Genomic DNA, 19,170 nt, shown 5'->3' with positions numbered 1-19,170 from the left:
TATACAATTATAAAGTATCAACATGAAATTAGAAAACATCAATCTATTATGGGAAAGTATACTATAAAATCCATGTTCACATGTTAGTCCAACTGAAATAAAAGACAGGTTTTATTGTTGATTCATTTGTTACACCTTATCATGATGTCCGGATACATGACATTGTTTTCTGGAGCAGATATTGATCAGGAGTGAGCCATCTGTCATCCTGACTATCTTTGTTGAGATTTGCAAATCAGCAGCTGTGGCATGACCAGAAAACAAAACATGGCACAATGGAAAAAGCCAGCGTGACACCATAGTGCCCAAAGACTTATAAACTCTGGAAGCATTTTAAGAATCAAAGCATTAAACAAACTGCTGCAGTGTCCTAAATAAAGTCAGAAAGCACAGGAGAGACTTGTCTGCTGCAGAATCAAAATTGTTGCTAACTTCAGGGCTAACCTCGTCACTTTAAAAAGTCAGAAGTGAGGAAGGAGCAGACACAGAGGCCTTTGCTTGAGATTTCAGAAGTCTGGAGACATTACAGCTTAACTGTGACATTCCTCCTGCTTATTCTTTCAGTTATCAGTTGTCAATGTTTGTGATTAGTTGCATTCTTAGACTGAAATCATGAGAAGTAATTTTACCTCTACTTAAGTAGGTTTTAACCAGAGTAATTGTACTTTTACTTGAGTACATAATCTTGTACTTTTTCTACTTAAGTTGACTACAAAGGAGTGTTGACAACTCAGTGTGAAACAATTCAGAGTTGATATTAACTCCCAAATTCTAATGTTGAACTCCATTCTGAGTGAAATGGTCCTCAGTGTTGGAGTTATTTGATGGTGTTGAGCCATCAGTGTTAGTTCAACTGTAAAGAGTCAATGTGGGAATATGTGGGCAGAGATTCCCATCATGCCCTTGGGCAGAGTGATTAGATGAGTTAAGCTGTGATTGGATGTATTCCGTTGAACAGTGGTCCCTGCTGGGGTTCTTTCAGTCATGTTTCTGGTGGATTATTGTTGTTTTTGATGTCAGACACACGCGCACCATGGATGAAGTTATCTACTGAGTTAGAGCTCACGTCCGTGATGCTCCTAAAGGACGCATCAAGCCTGTTCATCATCAGTATGAATGGCCATGCTAAGGTTGACTCTGCTTTGTTCTTTCCAGAAGAGATCTACCTTGCCTCAGATTTTTAGCTTTCTCATATTGTAAAATTGTTACAGCTTTCAAAATCGCAGTTTAACTATATGTAGTGTGGACCAATACAGACACCTCTAAAGTGTTAAATTTAACTCTTTATGAGTTTAATTAACACTGGCCGTATTTCTGTGTGTTTTACTTTATAGTAGAAGTGTGAATTTACCTGAACAACCTGGTTGCAAATCTATTCTCTTGTTCTTGCCAATAAGGAAAAATCATATTTTACTGTACAACTCCTCAGTAGCTATTCAGTACCTTAAAGTTAACTTTAAATTGGATACTTTACTTTTACTTGAAAAGATATATAGACCATCATGTTTACTTTTACTTAAGTAAATTTTAACCAATGTAACTGTACTATTGCTTGATTACAATAGTTGCCTTTTTTCTACCTCTGTAAAAATAAACCTCAATAAACTAAAATAAAGTAAAACTGGCCAAATTTTATCACTGGCCTTCAACCTAGAAGTGAAACAACATTAGTGCTCAGCATAACAGGAGTCGCCCCGGTATACTACTCTAACCTAGAGGGACAGTATGCATTAAAATTACCCCAAAAATTGAACATATAGCGTTAGTCCAGGCAGGCCACAGAGTCAAGAGCTACCGTAATTAAGATCAGCTGATTTGCTCTAATCACGCTATTGGCTAATCACTCTCATGCTGCCTTATTTATACTGCTCTTTCTTGGCTACACTCTGCCACGCTCTCTGCAAGCTGCTCTTGCAACCTTCCTCCACCCCAGCTCCTCCTTTATTCTGCTTCTGCATAATCAATGTAATTCTGATGACATGATATAACTGCAATAAGTGCTGATTAGTAACTGCTAATGAAGAAATATTTATAGCTGCAAATGGTGTGTTTCTTGATTGAGTGGTCCTGACTGAAAGTAAAGCTTCGAGTATAAACAAATGCATGACACTGCAAAGTTGTCCATGTTTTCATGCTTTGGCCCAAATGTCTTTCTGCTTGCTAATTTGTGAGCAAGGTCAACAGGAAGTGGGGGCATAACACTTCCTAGAGTAGTAGAGTCGGTCATACTAATGTCAATATATGGATTTACCCCTGGTGCTTGAGTGCTAGGACAAGGACAACAGTCCAGTTAAAAAGCCTAATCTAGCTATAATTGTATCTTAACTGTGCATGTAAACATAATGAGACTCTTCTCATCTGCTCTCCTTCTGTTTAGTAGAGAAATAAAAACAGCATTTGCATCTTTATGAGATGCCTAATGGACTTCAGAGAAGTTAATATTTGTCGGGGCTGACCTCTGCTGCTCTCTCTTTCTCTCAGGCAGCTTTAACATTAAAAATATGACTTAAGAGCTGAATTTTTCAAAGCTTTGATACTTTTCAATGCCATCAATTCTTTAAAAAAAGCTAATATTGTAGTATTAAAAAGTATCATCTTATTTTTTTTTTTTTTGCTCCTCTCCTAAAAGCATGTTTCACCAGCTCAAAACTGCCTATAACTAATTTAATTCAATAACTTCTAACTTTCTCCCAATCTACATGACCTTTATGCAGCGTTTCTTTCTGCAGCCTGACCATACAGATGACCAAATGCCACAATATTCTCCCATAATTCCCTGCTGGCCTCCTATGCAGCCTGGGATTAAGGTGGGTGGATTACCGAGGCTGCAAATAATTCACACAGGCATTTCCTCAGGCATGGGAATCAGCATGAACACAACCTACAGTGCGTTATCACATCTGACTCCAGTTTGTGCTTCTTCTGCCATGTAAATAAAAGTTTATATTGCATGCATTAAACCTCCATGTTTGATCGAATCCAGACAGCGCTGACTGGAATTAGTCGCCCTTAACAAACTGCATGTGAAAGTGCCTGAAGTTAGTGCAAATGAGTTGAACTGCCTCTCCCCCCTACGATCGCCCCCTCTGCCTCTCCTGCACGCCCTCTTTCCAGCATAAAACTGTAATGACCTCAGCGCAGACAGAGTCGGGCAGGTAGCCAGCTTCCTCACTACGCAGCAGCGGCAGAATCCTCCAGAGCAAACTGAAATAGCATGCGTCGCAGAAAAAGGCACAGTCAGAGATGACACATGCTTCCCCCCCTCCTCTCCCTTCTGACTCTGCAGCACACAATAGATCCTGATGGAGAGATATCTGCCTGGCAGCTCCATACAATAAGGAGAAAAGAGGCCTGAAGTGGGTGAAAAAGAAGCACTTTTGTTATTGGAATAGAAGCGAGAGCTAGGCCGAGCACGGCTTAAATCTCTGCCGTCAGCTTTACAGAGCCAGAGTTGCTGGGTAAATGATTCATCAGGAAACATGACAAATACTAACCGACCTTAGGGCTGTTGTCGGGTGTGGCTGTATGTTTGTGTAGGACGAGGGGGTCAGAAGTCAAACCTCGTATAGAGACAACACCAAAGCCAAGCCCATTAGTCAATATGTCCTCCTACTTTTGTCCAGACTGGCGGTTTAACAAGAACGAAGGCTTGATTACCAACTCTGAGAGAGGGATAATGAAACCAAACAGGGCCTGCAGACTTTATGGTCAGTGTAGTTAAACTCAAGCACACACTTAACCGCCTTCAATCAGAGCATGATGGATGAGGCCGGGCAGGTATACAGCAGAGTAAATTACCCAGTTCATCAGGCATGATGACCACGAGAGGCAAGCGCCAGGTCTGTAAACACAAACAGGAACAGCTCGCTAATGATCCAGGAAGGTAGAGGATTCTGTGAGTGACAGATGTAGGGAAGTAGCTGTGTAGTTTGTTAAGCTCACAGAGATTTTTACAGTGTTTGGAGCCGTGGCAGCAGCACAGTATTAGTGTTACATAACTGTCAGTGAAGGGAACTGACGCTTCAGTGCAACATCTGCCCTCTCTGATTAAACCATTTCCTGTCCTCGAGCTGAAAATAGTTATTTGGGACGCTTATTGCAACCTAGATTCAAGTATTCTGTGTTTATGAACCAAATAAAAACATTGTAAGTGATTTATAATATGTAGGTACAGACATTTGAGGGCCTTTGAAAGGGCTCCTTTGAGAAAAACAAGTAGGGCTGCAAAATAGATCATACTATCATTGACATAAGCACTCTAAACACATCCTAAAAGACTGGATAAAACATATCAGCATGCTTTACTGGCATTCACTCTGAGCATATTATCTTTAACTTATGATAATGACACCTGAGTGCATCACATGTGCTTTCAAATGAGATGCTGTTAGGACTGCAAGGTGAGTATTTTTACAGCACCAGATTTTTAAAATCTTACCTATTATTACAAAGCATGATATTTAATTTTTGCCAATATTTGATATTTAATTGATTCAAGCCCACACCTATATCAGTACTGATACAAAATGTAGTTCAGGCCTAAAACTTTAGACCTAAAAACACACCAAAAAGTTTAAGGAGTGAAAGTAAACAAAAACAACAGCTGATATACTTCGATACAGGCCGATATTTTGATTTAATCCCACAATTACAGATTGTAAACCAATATAAAGGGAAAACATTTGCAGCTGATATACTCAGATATAGGCCTATATATCCATTTGATATAGCCAGGAATAAACAGGCCGATATTTCAAGCTAATATACTCAAATACAAGCCAATATTTCTATCTGATAAACTCAGGTATAAGCCGATATTTACAACTGATATATGCAGATACAGTCATATATTTACAACTGACATTCTCAAATAAAGGGCCGATATTTACAGCCAAAATTCTCAGATATAGGCTGATATTTACAGCTGATATTCTCAGATATATGTCTGTATTTACTGCCAAAATACTCAGATAAAAGTCAATATAAACAGCCAATATACTTAGGCCAACATTCACACCATATATGCAAAGATATATGACAATATTTACAGCAAATGTTCTCAGGTATACACTGATATTTATAGGCCATACATTAAGATATATGCCAATATTTGAAGAAGATATTGTCAGATCTATGCTGATATTTAGCTACAGTGGATATACTCAGATATAGGCTGACGATTACAACCAATATAATCAGATATAGACCAATATTTACAGCAGATATTCTAAGATGTTCTCAGATATGTATTGATATTTGCAGGTGATAAGTACCCAAAAACAGGCTGATATTTACTGCCATATATACCAAGATAAAAGCCAATATTCACTGCCATATATACCCTGATATAAGCCAATATTTACTGCCAATATGTACCCAGATATAAGCTGATATTTACTGCTGATATATACCCAGATACAGGCCAATATTTACAGCCGATATATACCCAGATATAAGCCAAAATTTTCTGCTGATATGTACCCAGATACAGGCCGCTATTTACAGCAGACACACTCAAACATGGGCTGATATTTACAGCAGATATAGTCAGATAACAGCTGATATTTACAACCAGTATACACAGATATAGGCTGATATTAACTCTTAGTATTTGTTCTGAATGCTGGCAGATATTTATATATCTGCTGATACCATAATCAACTTTTTGAGTCAATATCTCTTGATATTATGCATCCCTATTTATGATAATAGAATAAAACTAATGATACTGATACTAATTCCAGTACCATGGTTACAATAAAGTCCTGTCAACCAGTAAGGTATCATTTCTTGTTTTTAAAAGTTGCAAGCAAAGCAAGACTTCATGAGAGTAAAATAGAAAAAATCTTTTTGGTTACATGTTTTAACTATGTTATATAAAATATCCAAACCTCAGTATTTGTTTATTGGACTTGATATTGTTATGGTGATAGACCTTGTGGTTGACTGCAGAGTTTTCTTGTATTGTACAGGCCTACTACCAAGTGGGGAAACTGTTGCAAACAAAATTATTGGCTCATTTCATCAGCATATTTTGGTTTTGGCCTCGCCTCTTAAACCAATAACTATTTTGTTTCATAATCAAATCATACAAAGAAGATTTTATTATGAAATGGGTGCTCTGTGCCAACACCTCTATAACTGGAGACGTGAATAAAAAATCTGAAGAACCCAGCAACTTTTTGGCTCTAATCCAGTTGAATACCCTTCTAAAACTACTCTTTCAACTTTGAAGATCAAAGAGAAAAGTTTCCTTGGATTAAAAGGTGCGTAGCTAGATAAAGCAGACAAGGTCCAAGCGTGTTTTGAATCAAATAACACGTGATAGTAACGCACTTTTTGACCCAAGAAGTTATTACTTCAAAGAAAAATGTTGACTTTGATTTTGTTTGTTCTTCCCTTTAGTTTCAGCTCTTTCTCAAGTTAAAAAGGAGACATATTGGACACCAGAGGGTCCATTGATGTCCCTCCACAAGGGCCAGCCAAGAGCTCGCGGAGACTGCCAGGCGCTGATTGTCCACGCGTAGATTTGACATTCAAATGAGATGCAGATTTCACACCGTTGGCTTTAATTCAACATACATCTGTTTACTGAGCCTACAGAGAAGTCTAAAAACTAAATAAGACATCTTGAGTACTGCTAAATAGATACTGAAAGTCCTCACTGGTAGAAGTAACAACAATATGTGTAATATAACATTAAAAAGCTGACTCAACTTAAAAACAACAGACTCACGTTACCTTTTAGAGGTCCAGCCAATGAGGAAGTTTCTGGATATATTCCACTCAACTTTCCGTGTTTATAAAAGTACGTAAAACAAAAGAAGAAGCGCCTGTGGAACAACAAATGTAGTTAGTGTCCTCAGCCGAAGAGTTGCAGCAGGACGGTCCCTGTGTTGGTGCTCCTATGTCCGTTTACTTTGCATCTGTGTGGCGCACAAAGCGGCCCTCCCCCTCCCGTCCTCCCCCCTCCCCTCGTGCACCGGAGAGCACCACCTCCCGCTGTGGTTTAAAGGGACAGAGACCCATTTATCCGCAACACTCAACAATAGGCACAACTTCAACTTGGAGGGGCTCCCAAGCCGCCAGTCTGGGCTAATGGCGATGAAGTAAGAGCTTCAAAAAGGCTCGGTTAGAAGCACTCAGATGTAGGAAAGTTAAAGGAGAAGGCGTTGCAAAAGAGTATTTCAACATTTTAAACTTTCCCCTCAGGCTAGATAAGAAAATTGGCATAACTATCATCACTTAAAAACAGAACTACAGCCAAGACATTAGCTTACCATAAGTAGTGGAAACAGGTGGAAACAGCCAGACTGAATTACCAGAGTAGCCTACTTTTAAAGCTCACTCCTTATATCTCCATGTGGCCTATGTAATTGAGAAATAGATGTAAGGCCCAATGAAGCCAAAACTTAGCATTATAAAAATTGTATGATAAATACATACTTAAAAGCCTTGCATTTTGTTTTGTGTACATCTGAAGTTTACCATATATCTAAAGGTTCTTTGCAGATGTCCCTTGGTGGCAAGTAGTGACTTCTGCATAGAGAAATGCTACTAAAATGGCCATGTTTGGAGCTGTTTACAACTATGCCAAGTGTTCAAAGTGCAAAAATATAGATATTCTTAATTCTTAAGCTACTTTTGAGTCCAGAAAGTAATAACATATTCAGGCAGGTTTTCTTTTTAAAACTCACGGTGAAAGGGTGGCATTCAGGAATTTAAAAAAGCCTCCATCTAAGGCCTGAAGGAATGGTGTCACCTGTACCTGTGCTTCCTCAGCTGAGGCCTGTCTCAGTAGCCTTCAACTTATACTGTTTATTTTACTAAATTAAATATACATATATTGACAGCTTTGCCATCATGATCACAGTTTTCACCGTAGAGTTAAAACTAATCGAGACCTTCGTAAAACAAAAAATGTTCTTATTTTCATGGAAAATTAGAGTAAGACAAAATGGATGCATTCCCTCATGGGCTCCCGTACTGAGGTAATGGTTGACAGGTTTCAACATAGCTAGCAAGCATTTTCTCCTTGTTTTCAGTCTTTTTGTAAACTAACTGCCCATTGCCTCTAGCTTTATATGAACCCCACAGGAATGAAAACAAAACAGGAGCAGTGTCTCTTTATAGAATTGCATTATAACCCCCAGGTTTGCTTTCTTAAATATTTTTCATGTTTAAGGTTACCATAATTTCAGTTAGCAGATAAAAAATGGAAACTGTTTAACTAGAAAGTGTTGCTATATTGTCTCTGTCTAATATTAAAACCTTATGCCATTATGTTACATACAGAAATAGCCTGTGTCCAAAACCAAATACTTACTGCTTACAACACACTCTCACAGTATACACTGCGTACTGGATACTAACCTGACTGTATACCAATACCATCATACAGTCACAGGTCCTCTCCATGTCATGGATACCGCCTTTACTCAGTCGTACATTTAATAAACTAGCACCAAGCTGGCGCAGTCATCAGACTACATATAGAATTTACACCAATGCACATACTAATGTAAAACAGAACATTTGCTTTATGTACTGGCTAAGTCATATTGCATTTAGGAGCAGGTAAGTATGACAAATTAGCTCCTGTATTATTCTTTAAAACTACTGCCAATCTAATATACAAGCAGGGATTTGTTGCTTGCATAGAATTTCATACTGTGAATAATAGAAAGTAATTCTGGTAACTTGTTAAAAAAGTATGCACTTTGGCAAGTGGCAGTCTATGGTGTTGAAAAAGCAGCCAGTCCTGAGGTGCAAAAAATTTCTTTTTTGTTCAGTCATCCACTTGGCTGCAGAAGTGTTAAAATGTTAAAATGACATTTTTTAGAGCTTAAATAAACATGCTTGCAGTCTGGTTAAATAATGGGCTGGAATAATTAATATTTTTATGGGCAACACTGAGAAGTTAATTTTCTCATCCCATAACTTGTTTGTTTTAGGTTAAAGAAGGATATAAGTTTTATATAATGGGGAACATGGCTGTTGGGACTGCATGCTGGTGTGCAGCTGAAAAATACATGCCTGTAGTTGAATGCATACACCTTGTATAGCTATCATGAGCAAAAAAATGCTTGTAGTTCATACTTTTAAGTATTTTGAGTTATTATTGATTTTTCTCTGTAACCAAAAAAAGGGCAGTTTTCAGCACTGGCATTGAGCAAAAACCTTCTATCTCCAAAATCAGCAGTTTTCAGGGAATGAAAAAATTCCATATCTTTCAATTACTTTAACACTGAATGGTCAAAGTCAGCATCTTTTTGACACTTTTTAGTGCTTTAAAAATTGCTAAAAGCCAACTGACAGGTGTAAAGAGTGACCAATAGCACTGATTTATGAAAAAAAGAAAAGTGGGGATACAAGGTTTTAGTCCGACAGCAGCAATATGCTGCAAAAAAAATTATCCACCCTTAAAATTTACCAAAGATGAAAATCCTGTTATTCGTTAATATTTACAAATGTTTTGATTTGTTATTAACAAATACATTTAAAGTCATAAATTCTGTACTGAAAAATCTGGTGTCCCATGTGTGTTTCACTGCATAATAGTGGCAGGCTGTTTATCAGGAGGCTTAAGACTGATTTCACCTTCACCTCTGCTTTTAAATGTCATTAGGTTGAGAGCACTTCTACTATAGTGGCTGCCATGGCTTCATGAGATGGCCTCACTAACCAAAAAAGGTGATGTCACTGTCATCCAGTACTTTCTAAAGCCTACAGATTTTGGACATGGTGTTTCAGACAATAACTGTTGAAGTATTGCAAGAGGAATAGTTTCTCATTTTGCTTGATTTACATCTTAAGTTGCTCAACGGGATTTATGTTCTAGTGTTTTACACATCAAATTTCAATTGGAGACAGGTCTAGAACCTATGCTCATTTACTGTGAAGCCATGCTGTTGTAACTCATGTAGAATGTGGTTTGGCATTGCTGAAGTAAGAGGGGATGTCCCTGCAAAGCCTATATTGTTCCAGGACATCTCGGTATTAATGGTGGATTCACAGATGTGTACGTTACCCATGCCACGAGCACTAATACACCCACATACTTTCACAGATTTTGACTTTTAAACTTTGCATTTTTAACAATCTGAATGGTCCTTTCCCTCTTTATCCTGTAGGACTCCACTACTATAAGAATTTTATAATTTGATAATTTATAAGAGTAAAACATTAGGTCATAATATTGAAGAGTATGGCAAGTTATAATTATTAAACAAAATGTTGCACAATCACAACCCCACTTACCAAATAAATGCTGCAACACAAAAAAAATATCATCAGATACCAGCATTAATAGTGACTTACATTTAGCGTCATGCATATTTATTGAAAATACTAACTGAATATTAGGGAAGTGCTAAAGTGCGATGTCGTCTTAAAGGTAGCTGCAACTATCCTAGGCTCTTCTTGCCCTCCAGGCCTCTATGCCAGTCATGTGGCATGCACGAGTAACAGCTTTATCTTCTTTTTGTCTCTTTTGTCAGTCCAACTTCAAGAAATTCAATTCAAAATCTTTACGATCATGCTCACGGGAATTTTAAAATTCCAGTTTAGTTGAACTAGCATGATAAATAGAGCATATAAGGTTAGTTCAGGCCGGCCACAGAGTCAAGCACTGCCATATAACCAAGATCAGCTGATCTCACATAAGCCATCATCAGCTGACTGTCCTTCTAATCATGCTATTGGCTTATCACACTCACGCTATCATACTAAAACTAGTATGTGCGAGCCACTGTTTGCAACCCTCCTCCACCCCAGCTGCTCCTTTATTCTACTTCTGACTTAATCAGTGTCATTCTGTTGTCAGTGATGCCTTCTCTGCTCTGGCTTTTTCCTTGTAGATACAATAAAATATTAAAAAATTATAATTTACAAGTCAATGCTAGTATTTTAAATGTCGCGAGATTAACTTTATTATTATTTTAATCAATTACAAGCAAAAATGACAAGAAAATTGAACTCAATTTTGCTTGATCACAACTTTAATCTTCTAAAGTATGACACAACATACAAATAATTGTATCATTATGGATGAGTATTGATATTCATAGTGGCTTAAAATCAGCTTCTGGCATATTTATTGAAAATACCTACTGGATTTTAGAAATGCGCTGGGTGAGTATGAGCAGAGACCTTAAATCTCTGCAATAATTAATGTTCTTTCCGCTCATGATTTGTGGCGTTTGGACAAATGTGGTACAAAGCAGCCATTACTATGATTAAAGGTCCACACTCAGCGATTCATAATTGAACTAATTCATATTATCAAAGGAGGTGATTACAGCGGACCCACTGCCCTTTTCTCCAATTATTTTTGACAACTTCCAGATTAATAAAAAATGGCCTTTAATTTCCATCGCAGGAAGCAAATTTACAACCTTTCATTTGAAACACATTCAGGTTGTGGTAAAATGAGCGTTTGCCCGCGTGGTTACGACAGTCATCTGGTCATCAGGTGTGAACTTCGTTTCTCTGACGCCCACCTGGCTGTAAAAGCCTCAATCATCCACCGGTAAATATCATGATGTCTGTTATAATTTCATAATGTTCTAATTAGCGGTGCAGAGATTTACAGGCAGGGTCCTTTGGAGCTTGAGTGAGGCAAACACAAAACTTTGATGGTGCGCTACCCTGAAGCGGGCCCCTTATTCAATTATTGCTTCCTCGTGTGGCTCTGTGTTATATAACCCATACTGCCTGGAAAGGCTACACTGAGAAATTGGGACACGAGGGACTCTTTACTGCTTGTGGTCAACTTGACAAACCAAGAGGGATGAAAATAATTGTTACCAAATATGACTTCATTGAACAATTTCAGCAATTTATGTCAAACTATCCAGCTGCCCCAGAAAGTCGATCTTTTTTAAAGCAAGACTTTGGAAAGTTTTGTTAAGAAAAGTTAAATTTAGTCTGGTTTGGGGGAAGACACTTTCTAAAATGGCTCTTTCCCATAATGCACATTAAGCCAGGAACATATTTAAGCATCCACCAAACGCCACGTTAGACAGACATTCAGCATCCCTTCTATCAAATTAGTATCCGCTCTCCAACTGCCAGTATATCCCCTTCAAATCCCCCAACCACCCTCAGCGAAGCTCACAAATGAGGCAATTAAATTCAGGGTTTCAAACGCCTTTGAACTACACCTTCTGTCTGAATCCTTTAATATTCCGACTGTGGGGTTCTCAAAGCTCATCAGGGCTATTTAGTACCTTTGCGCTCCCTTTTTAACAGGGACCACCAGCTCACTCTTTTCTGTCATTCATTTCCTGAGGGAGACCGGAAAAAGAGAGACACGGGGAAATGAACATTTTAGCGAGTAAAATAGCTCCTGTCTGTGATTCTTTTGTCAAAGAGAAATTTCCCATGTGTTTACAAAAAAGAGATTAGCGCCCTGGACGTGCTCGTTCCAATTCCCTGGTCTGTCCTATCCCATCTAATCTCCTCTTTTCTCATGCCGATGTGTTTAGTAGGTTAGCCCAGGATCAAGTTGACTCTGATCCAATTAGCATCTAACACCATCTGACACTGAACAGATCCTACAAATATGAGGGAGTCCGCTCTCTTTTTCATGGTTCAGTGTTTCACATATGCCTTAAAGAGATGTAAGTATAGCACTTTATGAGAGGTCAGATGGGTTTAAAAGGCCAACCGAGCCAGTTTAGTCGACTGAGGGACAAACGTTGATGAGTTATGATTATCAGGGAGCGCAGAGGAAGATGAAACAGTCAGGAGGGGATATTTGGAGATAACAGGATTTCACAGCGTCTACACTGATCCAATTTATTGCTGCTCCATGTAACACAGAGGTTAGTTGAAATTTCATCAACTAATGAGCCATCCACTGATTGTACCTATGTGGATACAGATAGCAGTAATGTAGAGCATTACTGAAATTATGTACTCTTAAAGTTTCCCTTTTGGCATAGACTCTATAAAACATGGACAGTGTCTCAGTTGCATCGCCAATTGGTTCCTGAAACATGCACCATAAGGACATGGTATTTAGCCGCCTGACCGTTACACCAAAAGGGACTGCAAGGACATTGTATTCCTATACATTAATATGGAGTTGGACCCTTTTTGCAGCTATAACAGCCATCTCAGAAGGCTGTCCACAACATTTTGGAGTGCTTCTTCTTGGAATTTATGCCCATTCATTTATGCCCAGCACTGATGTTGAAAGCCTGGCCAGCAATCTTTGTTCCAGCTCATCCCAAAAGTCCTTGGTTGGGTTAAGGTCAAGGCTCTGTGTGGGCCAGTCAAGTTCTCCCGCATGAAACTCATCAAACAATGTCTTTATAGTCCTTGCTTTGTGCACTGGGGCACCGCCATGTTGGAATAGAAAAAGGCCTTGCCTAAACTGCTGCCACAAGGATGGAAACAAAGCATTGTCTAAAATCTCTTGGTATGTTGTACCGATAAAGTAAAGAGCAGTCTTCAATTTGTGAATCAGGCAGTGAAAATGCTTATTCATGTTTTCAAACTAGATTTTTTAGAATGAGGGCTAAAGCAATCACTGGTTGAGTTTCTTTTAAATTAGCCAAGCATCAATAACTTGATTACAGTCAGACTGACATGCCTACAGGCATTTTGAAAGTCCAGTTTTAGTTCAACTAGCATGATAAATTGAGCATATGGTAGGCCACAGAGTCAAGCACTGGTTTATAATTGAGATCAATTAATCTCACGCAAGCCCTCATCAGCTGATGGTCAGCTGATTTGCTTCTTAGCATGCTAATGGCTAATCCCATTCTTACTACCATAATTAAACTACTTTAGCCTGGCTATCCTTTGCTGCTCCCCCTGTAAGCTTGCCTTTAGAAACCCTCCTCCACCCCAGCTCCTCCTTTATTATGCTTCTGACTTAATATCATTCTGTTGTCATTAATGCCCACTCTGTTTTGGGGTTTTTGCTGCTTCTCTCCCTGCCTCAGGCTTTCCTTGTATGCACAGGAAGGCAAGAACAAATCCTGTTCCTACAAATGCTGAAGGTAAGTTTGACTGGAATTTTTTAAGTGATTTAAATAGTGTCCCAAGTGCTGTAAAAGACTCCAAAGTGACAACATTGTTTTTTCTGTGGTTTTCAGGTTATGTAAAGATGTTATGATTTGAGGAGATGGAGATTAAATGCCCAATGCTGGAGGGCCATGTAGTCTTCACTATCCTAAACTCTAGTTTGTGGTATGTCATTTTTAATTGAATCATGTTGACACCACACACATGCAGACTACTCAGACAAATAATTGTTTGCGGCAAGGCTCCAGTCGGTATACGCCCCCACGATCATTAGGGGAGTCAAATCTTGGCTAAAATCAGGCTTAAAATCCTGTAGTGTGTGGCCAGCCTAAGTAACTTTTTGATTTTTTTTTCATATAATTCTGCTGTTGTGAAAAACGGCAAGCTGAAAATATATGCAATTTAGTACATCATTCTGGTTCTGGCTTGGGTAACGTATGTGAGTTTCCACCTCAAAGTTGAGGTTGTCCCTTTGTAGAGATCTGCAAGCCCAAAACGCCCCACCATAGAGGTCTGCGGCCAGGTCCTCTTGGGCACTTTTTGCAACCCTCCTCCACCCTAGCTCCTCCTTTGTTCCGCTTACGTCATTCTAGTTCTAGCTTGGGTAATGCACGTCAGTTCCCGTCCCACTGTAGAGGTGTGCAGTGGATAAGCCCAAAACGCCCCATCATAGAAGTCTGCAGCCAGATTCTCTTGGCCACTTTGCAACCCTCCTCCACCCCAGCTCCTCCTTTGTTCTGCTTCTGGCTTAATCAATGCCCTTTGTTGTCATTGATGCCTGCTCTTGTGTTTTTCTCTCCCTACCTCAGCCACATCTCCAAAAATAAATAACAGCAATCAGTGCAAATCATTCACTGCTAATAAAGAAAATATTTAAAACTGCAAATCATGAGTTTCTTGACATATTAATAAGATGCAGTCAAAATAGTTGTATAATTTGCTGGTTTGAGCCCACAACAGCATTTAAAGTTTAGGTGTTTTTTTTAACCCTGGAAAGCTTCATTTGCCCCTCCATGGTTAGTAACAGAGCACCAACACCAGTAACATTCAAAAATAATTTATTTCAGAAATGTTGTGTGATCATATATTCATTCAGATTCTGCATGATAAGCATTTGTTGCGTACAATGAAATCACCCACAGAGATTTAGAAAAAAAAGAAGTAGATGACATTTTTTTTTCTGTTTTTTTTGGGAACTATGGAAACTAGCAACACACCACTTTGTCTTCACTATAGCGTTGTGAGCATGCCTTTCAGGGGGACGGGACAGCTCCAGCCCTCTGCGGCATTACTCCAGGCAAGTTTACAGTTGCTGCAGGACAATCTCTTTATAAACCAGACGCACACTGAATGATCTGTAAAGCTTAATGCACGAGAAGTGGAGTCACGCATACATACTCACGCACAAGCATTAGCATTCAAGACAGAACAGCCACACCTGAATATTACCCAGTGGTTCATTACACAAAAAAAGGGAAGGGGGGGGACTCAATGACATCATCTCTTGGCGCAGGCCCAGCGCTGCCCCGTGATAGTGATCGGTAACAGAGAGGTGTCGGCTAGCAGGAGGGAGGAAACAGGAAATAAAAACATTTCTTATCAAAATCACACTGGTACCATTTAGCAGAACCAGCAGCTGTGCCCACATGTGGCTACTTCAGTTTTTGACACTGCTACGCTGGATTTGAAAGCATCTCAGTAGACATATGCAGAATGATGTGTATGTATATGTGAGCCAGCAAAGGGTGAAAAAATATGGGTTGTGTATGCAAATTTATTCACAGCCCACATCCGTCAGGATTAAAAGGAGGCTCTTGAAGCGGGAGGCGAGCCATTACGATGCCACAGTCAAGGGCACCAGTCACAATTGGTGCCGGATATCATAAATAAGTGTTTTCTCTATCAAGGCATCTTTGATCCACTGTAACACACTCACAAAAAGACTTCAACACTTAACAGATATACACTCCTTTTATATATCTGCAAGGATCTCTCAGGCACAAGAGTCATCAATGTTTGGCCCTCCATGGCCGAAAGTTGTTTGACTGTTCTGTGTGTGCAATAAGCCGGAGAGCTGTCATCGAGGAAACGCATGATTCTTGCACTTTTAAACTCCAGGCTGACACGATAAAATTTGTTCGATTTGGCATAAAATCCACATCCACGGCGTTCTTTAATCTCTTTCTTTTTACATCCAGTTCCAACATACCATTGTCCTTTACGTCAACAATATGGCTCCATCATATTCTTCATTCAGTCTCCATCAATGCATCTGCATTGGCTTGATTTTGTCCTCTAGGTACATCTACTTTATATTCATATATATATGTATGTATATATATTTATATGTGAGTGTTTCTTTCAAAGATTCTTGTGACTTTTTACAGAATCAGACGGTATCGTTTGTTCAAAGAGGCGTAACAAAAAAATGGAGGAGAAAAAAAGTCATGCAAATAGCTAAAAGAGCAAAAAATAAAAATATGTGTCAAGAGTAATTTATCATGTCGTGAAAGAAAAATCTGCACACTTTCACACATTTAACAATGAAAATTCCTCCAGAGAGTCTCATCGTTCAACACAAGAAAAATGTAAAAAAGTGGAAAGAAAAGTAATGAAACTTAAAAAAGAAAAAAAAAAAAGGCATAAAAGATTTGATTGGTTGAATGTGTCGCTATGTTCTCCATCAACACAAGATGGGTAGATATTTCCAGAAATTCCATTGTCCTTTTTCTCACACAAAAGAGGAAAATCCAGCGATTGGAGCCCGTGAGCCGGGTGCTAGGCTGCTGGGTGGCCTGTACAGGGTGCTGTGCTGGCTGGGGGGGTTGGAGCTCTGCTGGGAAGGGGTGGGAGTCCGGCTACCTTTGGGCCTAAAGAGGCTGCCCTGGCCTTGGGGCTGGCCCTGGGCTTGCTGAGGCTGGGGGCTTGGGGAACTGAGCTGAGGCGGCAGCGGCGGTAGAGGAGGCAGCGGCGGCGGGGCGCAGACAGAGTGATCCGGGTCGCCCGACTCGGACTCGGTGTAGCTGTAGGCCTGAGCGCGGGATATGCCTTTCTGCTGCCGACGCCAGGAGTTGTAGTAGGTGGGGTCGCTGATGTAGTGGTTGACGAAGGAGTGGGTCTTCTGGCGGTTGGGGTCCACTTCGTACTCGCTGTCGCTGCCCTGTGAGATAAAGAAATGAAGAATTTACTCATGGAGTCCACATTAAAGCTTCTGCAATGTTTCCATGTGGGGCAGTTAGAAATGCGGAGGCTATAAATGCAAATGATCATGACGTTATTGAATTATTCTGAGAGAAATCATCAATTTACAATCACCCCTGTCTGAACAATACACACATGCACACTTTAACATTTACAACACAGCACAGGAACACAGAGACACCAAATATGGTCGAAAATGGTGGAAGCATGATAACGGAAGGATGAGCTGTTGATGAAGCGTGCATTGTAAACCATCAACACAAAAGGGCAAAGGCCAGGACTGTCAGTCACTGGATCAGACTACATATTCAGGATCTTCAGGAAGGGCTGATGTGGTGTTTACCATAAAAATCCTTCAACAGGGAGAGGACTGAATGGGGGTTGAGCTAGCTTAAGGATCCAGTCACCTATAAGGCTATAAACATTGAAAGCAGGCAGCCACAGGAACCTCACCAAATGCAGTGGAAGTGTATGTAGGCCACCTGTCCCATATGAAAACACCAGCGCCTCCTATGGGTGACAAAACAATGGGTTTACAGAGCATCACCATTACAGAATGAAACAAATGGGCCAGTCATGATGGGGGGAATAACAGACAGATGCTGAACATATATATCTTTCCTTTGAGACAGTCTCTGTGAACAGTGGGAGACAGGCCTGCCCGGGGAATCGGCTGGGTTCCTGGGGGAATTGGGCCCTCCCCAACTGTGATTTGTTGATGCTGTCAATGTATGTGTGTTGGAGCAGTAGCATTGGTGCTAGCGTCCTGGCTAACAGCTACCTCATTACCTGAAGTGTGTCAAGCTATTACTGGGTTCAAATTTTGACATTATTTATTTGCTCTACTTTTCAACCTGTTTCATCATTTTTCCAATTATTCTTGCCTGTTCCCCCTGCCTCTTTCAACCCATTCTTGCCACTTCTTTTGGCCACTTTAATCCAATTTTGCCCCTTTTGGACACTTTTTTTGGGCAATTTTCACATATTTTTGCTACTTTTGCCAATTTTAGACACTTTTAACCTGTTCTTTTAGCCCATTTTTCAACCTTTGGTGGTTTTTTGTCCTTTTTTTCACTTTTTTTGCCACTTGATGCCCATTTTTGCCACTGTTTGCCCTAATTTGCGACTTTGATAACCAATTGCCCCTTTTTGCCAATTTTTACTACCTTTTGCCACTTTAATGCCACTTGTCAGCCGTTTCTTTGCCACTAACTCCAGTTTTGCTACTTTTAACCCATATTGCCATTTTTTCCACAAAGTTTGCCACTTATTTCCCACTTGTCACCAGTTTTTGCCACTTCTTCGGCAACTTTTAACCCATTTTGTAGTTCTTTGCCCTATTTTGCCACTTTTATAACAATTTTTGCCACTTTTTGATACTTTTGCCCATTTTGTCACTTTTTGCCACTTCTTTACCATTTTGTAATGTTTTTGCAACTTTTTGATGCTTTCGCCCATTCTGCCCCTCTTCGCCCATTTTATCCAATTTTTACTCATTTCTGCTACATTTTGGCCACTTAAAACTTATTATTATTATTATTTTTTTTGCCTACTTTTATGACTCTTTTTATACACTTTTCACTTTTTTCACTAACTTTCCACACTTTTGCCAACCCTTTTTGAAAGTTTAAACTGATTTAGCCACTTTTCCCCTGTTTTAAAAAAGCTTTTAAACCAATTTTGTTGATTTTGTGGCCTTTTTTGCTTACCTTGCCACTTTTTCCCCCAATTTCCCCACCATTTAAATCACTTGTCGCCCATTTTTTCCAGTTTTTGCTATGTTTTGCTCTTGTATTGACCCTTTAATGCAAACGTGCTGCTTTTCATCTATTTTTGCCACTGTTTTCCCTACTTGTTGCCTGTTTTTTCCACTTCTTTTTGCCACATTTAACCCTTTCTTGTTACTTTGATAAGAGTGGTTATTATTAAGGT

At 39.5% G+C, this 19,170-nt stretch overlaps 2 protein-coding genes across 3 annotated transcripts in view; both read right to left on the bottom strand.

Moving 5' to 3' along the window:
* Nucleotides 1-6,911, bottom strand: part of cdc42ep4b (CDC42 effector protein (Rho GTPase binding) 4b) — a 44,149-nt gene extending 37,238 nt beyond the window's left edge. For both annotated transcript variants that reach the window (XM_041815379.1, XM_041815378.1), the window contains exon 1: nucleotides 6,742-6,911. The gene's annotated coding sequence lies outside the window, so the exon portion shown is untranslated. The remainder of the gene's footprint in view (nucleotides 1-6,741) is intronic.
* Nucleotides 6,912-16,701: 9,790 nt separating this feature from the next.
* sdk2b (sidekick cell adhesion molecule 2b) overlaps nucleotides 16,702-19,170 on the bottom strand; it is a 179,467-nt gene continuing 176,998 nt past the window's right edge. Inside the window, exons 44-45 of the mRNA XM_041815899.1 lie at nucleotides 17,692-17,748; nucleotides 16,702-17,197 (exon numbers count right to left, since the gene is read on the bottom strand). Of these exons, the coding sequence (XP_041671833.1) occupies nucleotides 16,769-17,197; nucleotides 17,692-17,748 (486 nt within the window). The 3' untranslated portion in view covers nucleotides 16,702-16,768. The remainder of the gene's footprint in view (nucleotides 17,198-17,691; nucleotides 17,749-19,170) is intronic.

Source organism: Cheilinus undulatus, linkage group 20 (genome assembly GCF_018320785.1).
Source record: "Cheilinus undulatus linkage group 20, ASM1832078v1, whole genome shotgun sequence".
Taxonomy (NCBI): Eukaryota; Metazoa; Chordata; class Actinopteri; order Labriformes; family Labridae; genus Cheilinus; species Cheilinus undulatus.
Note: the sequence above shows the minus strand (reverse complement) of the source record. Positions and strands in the feature narration are given on the sequence as shown.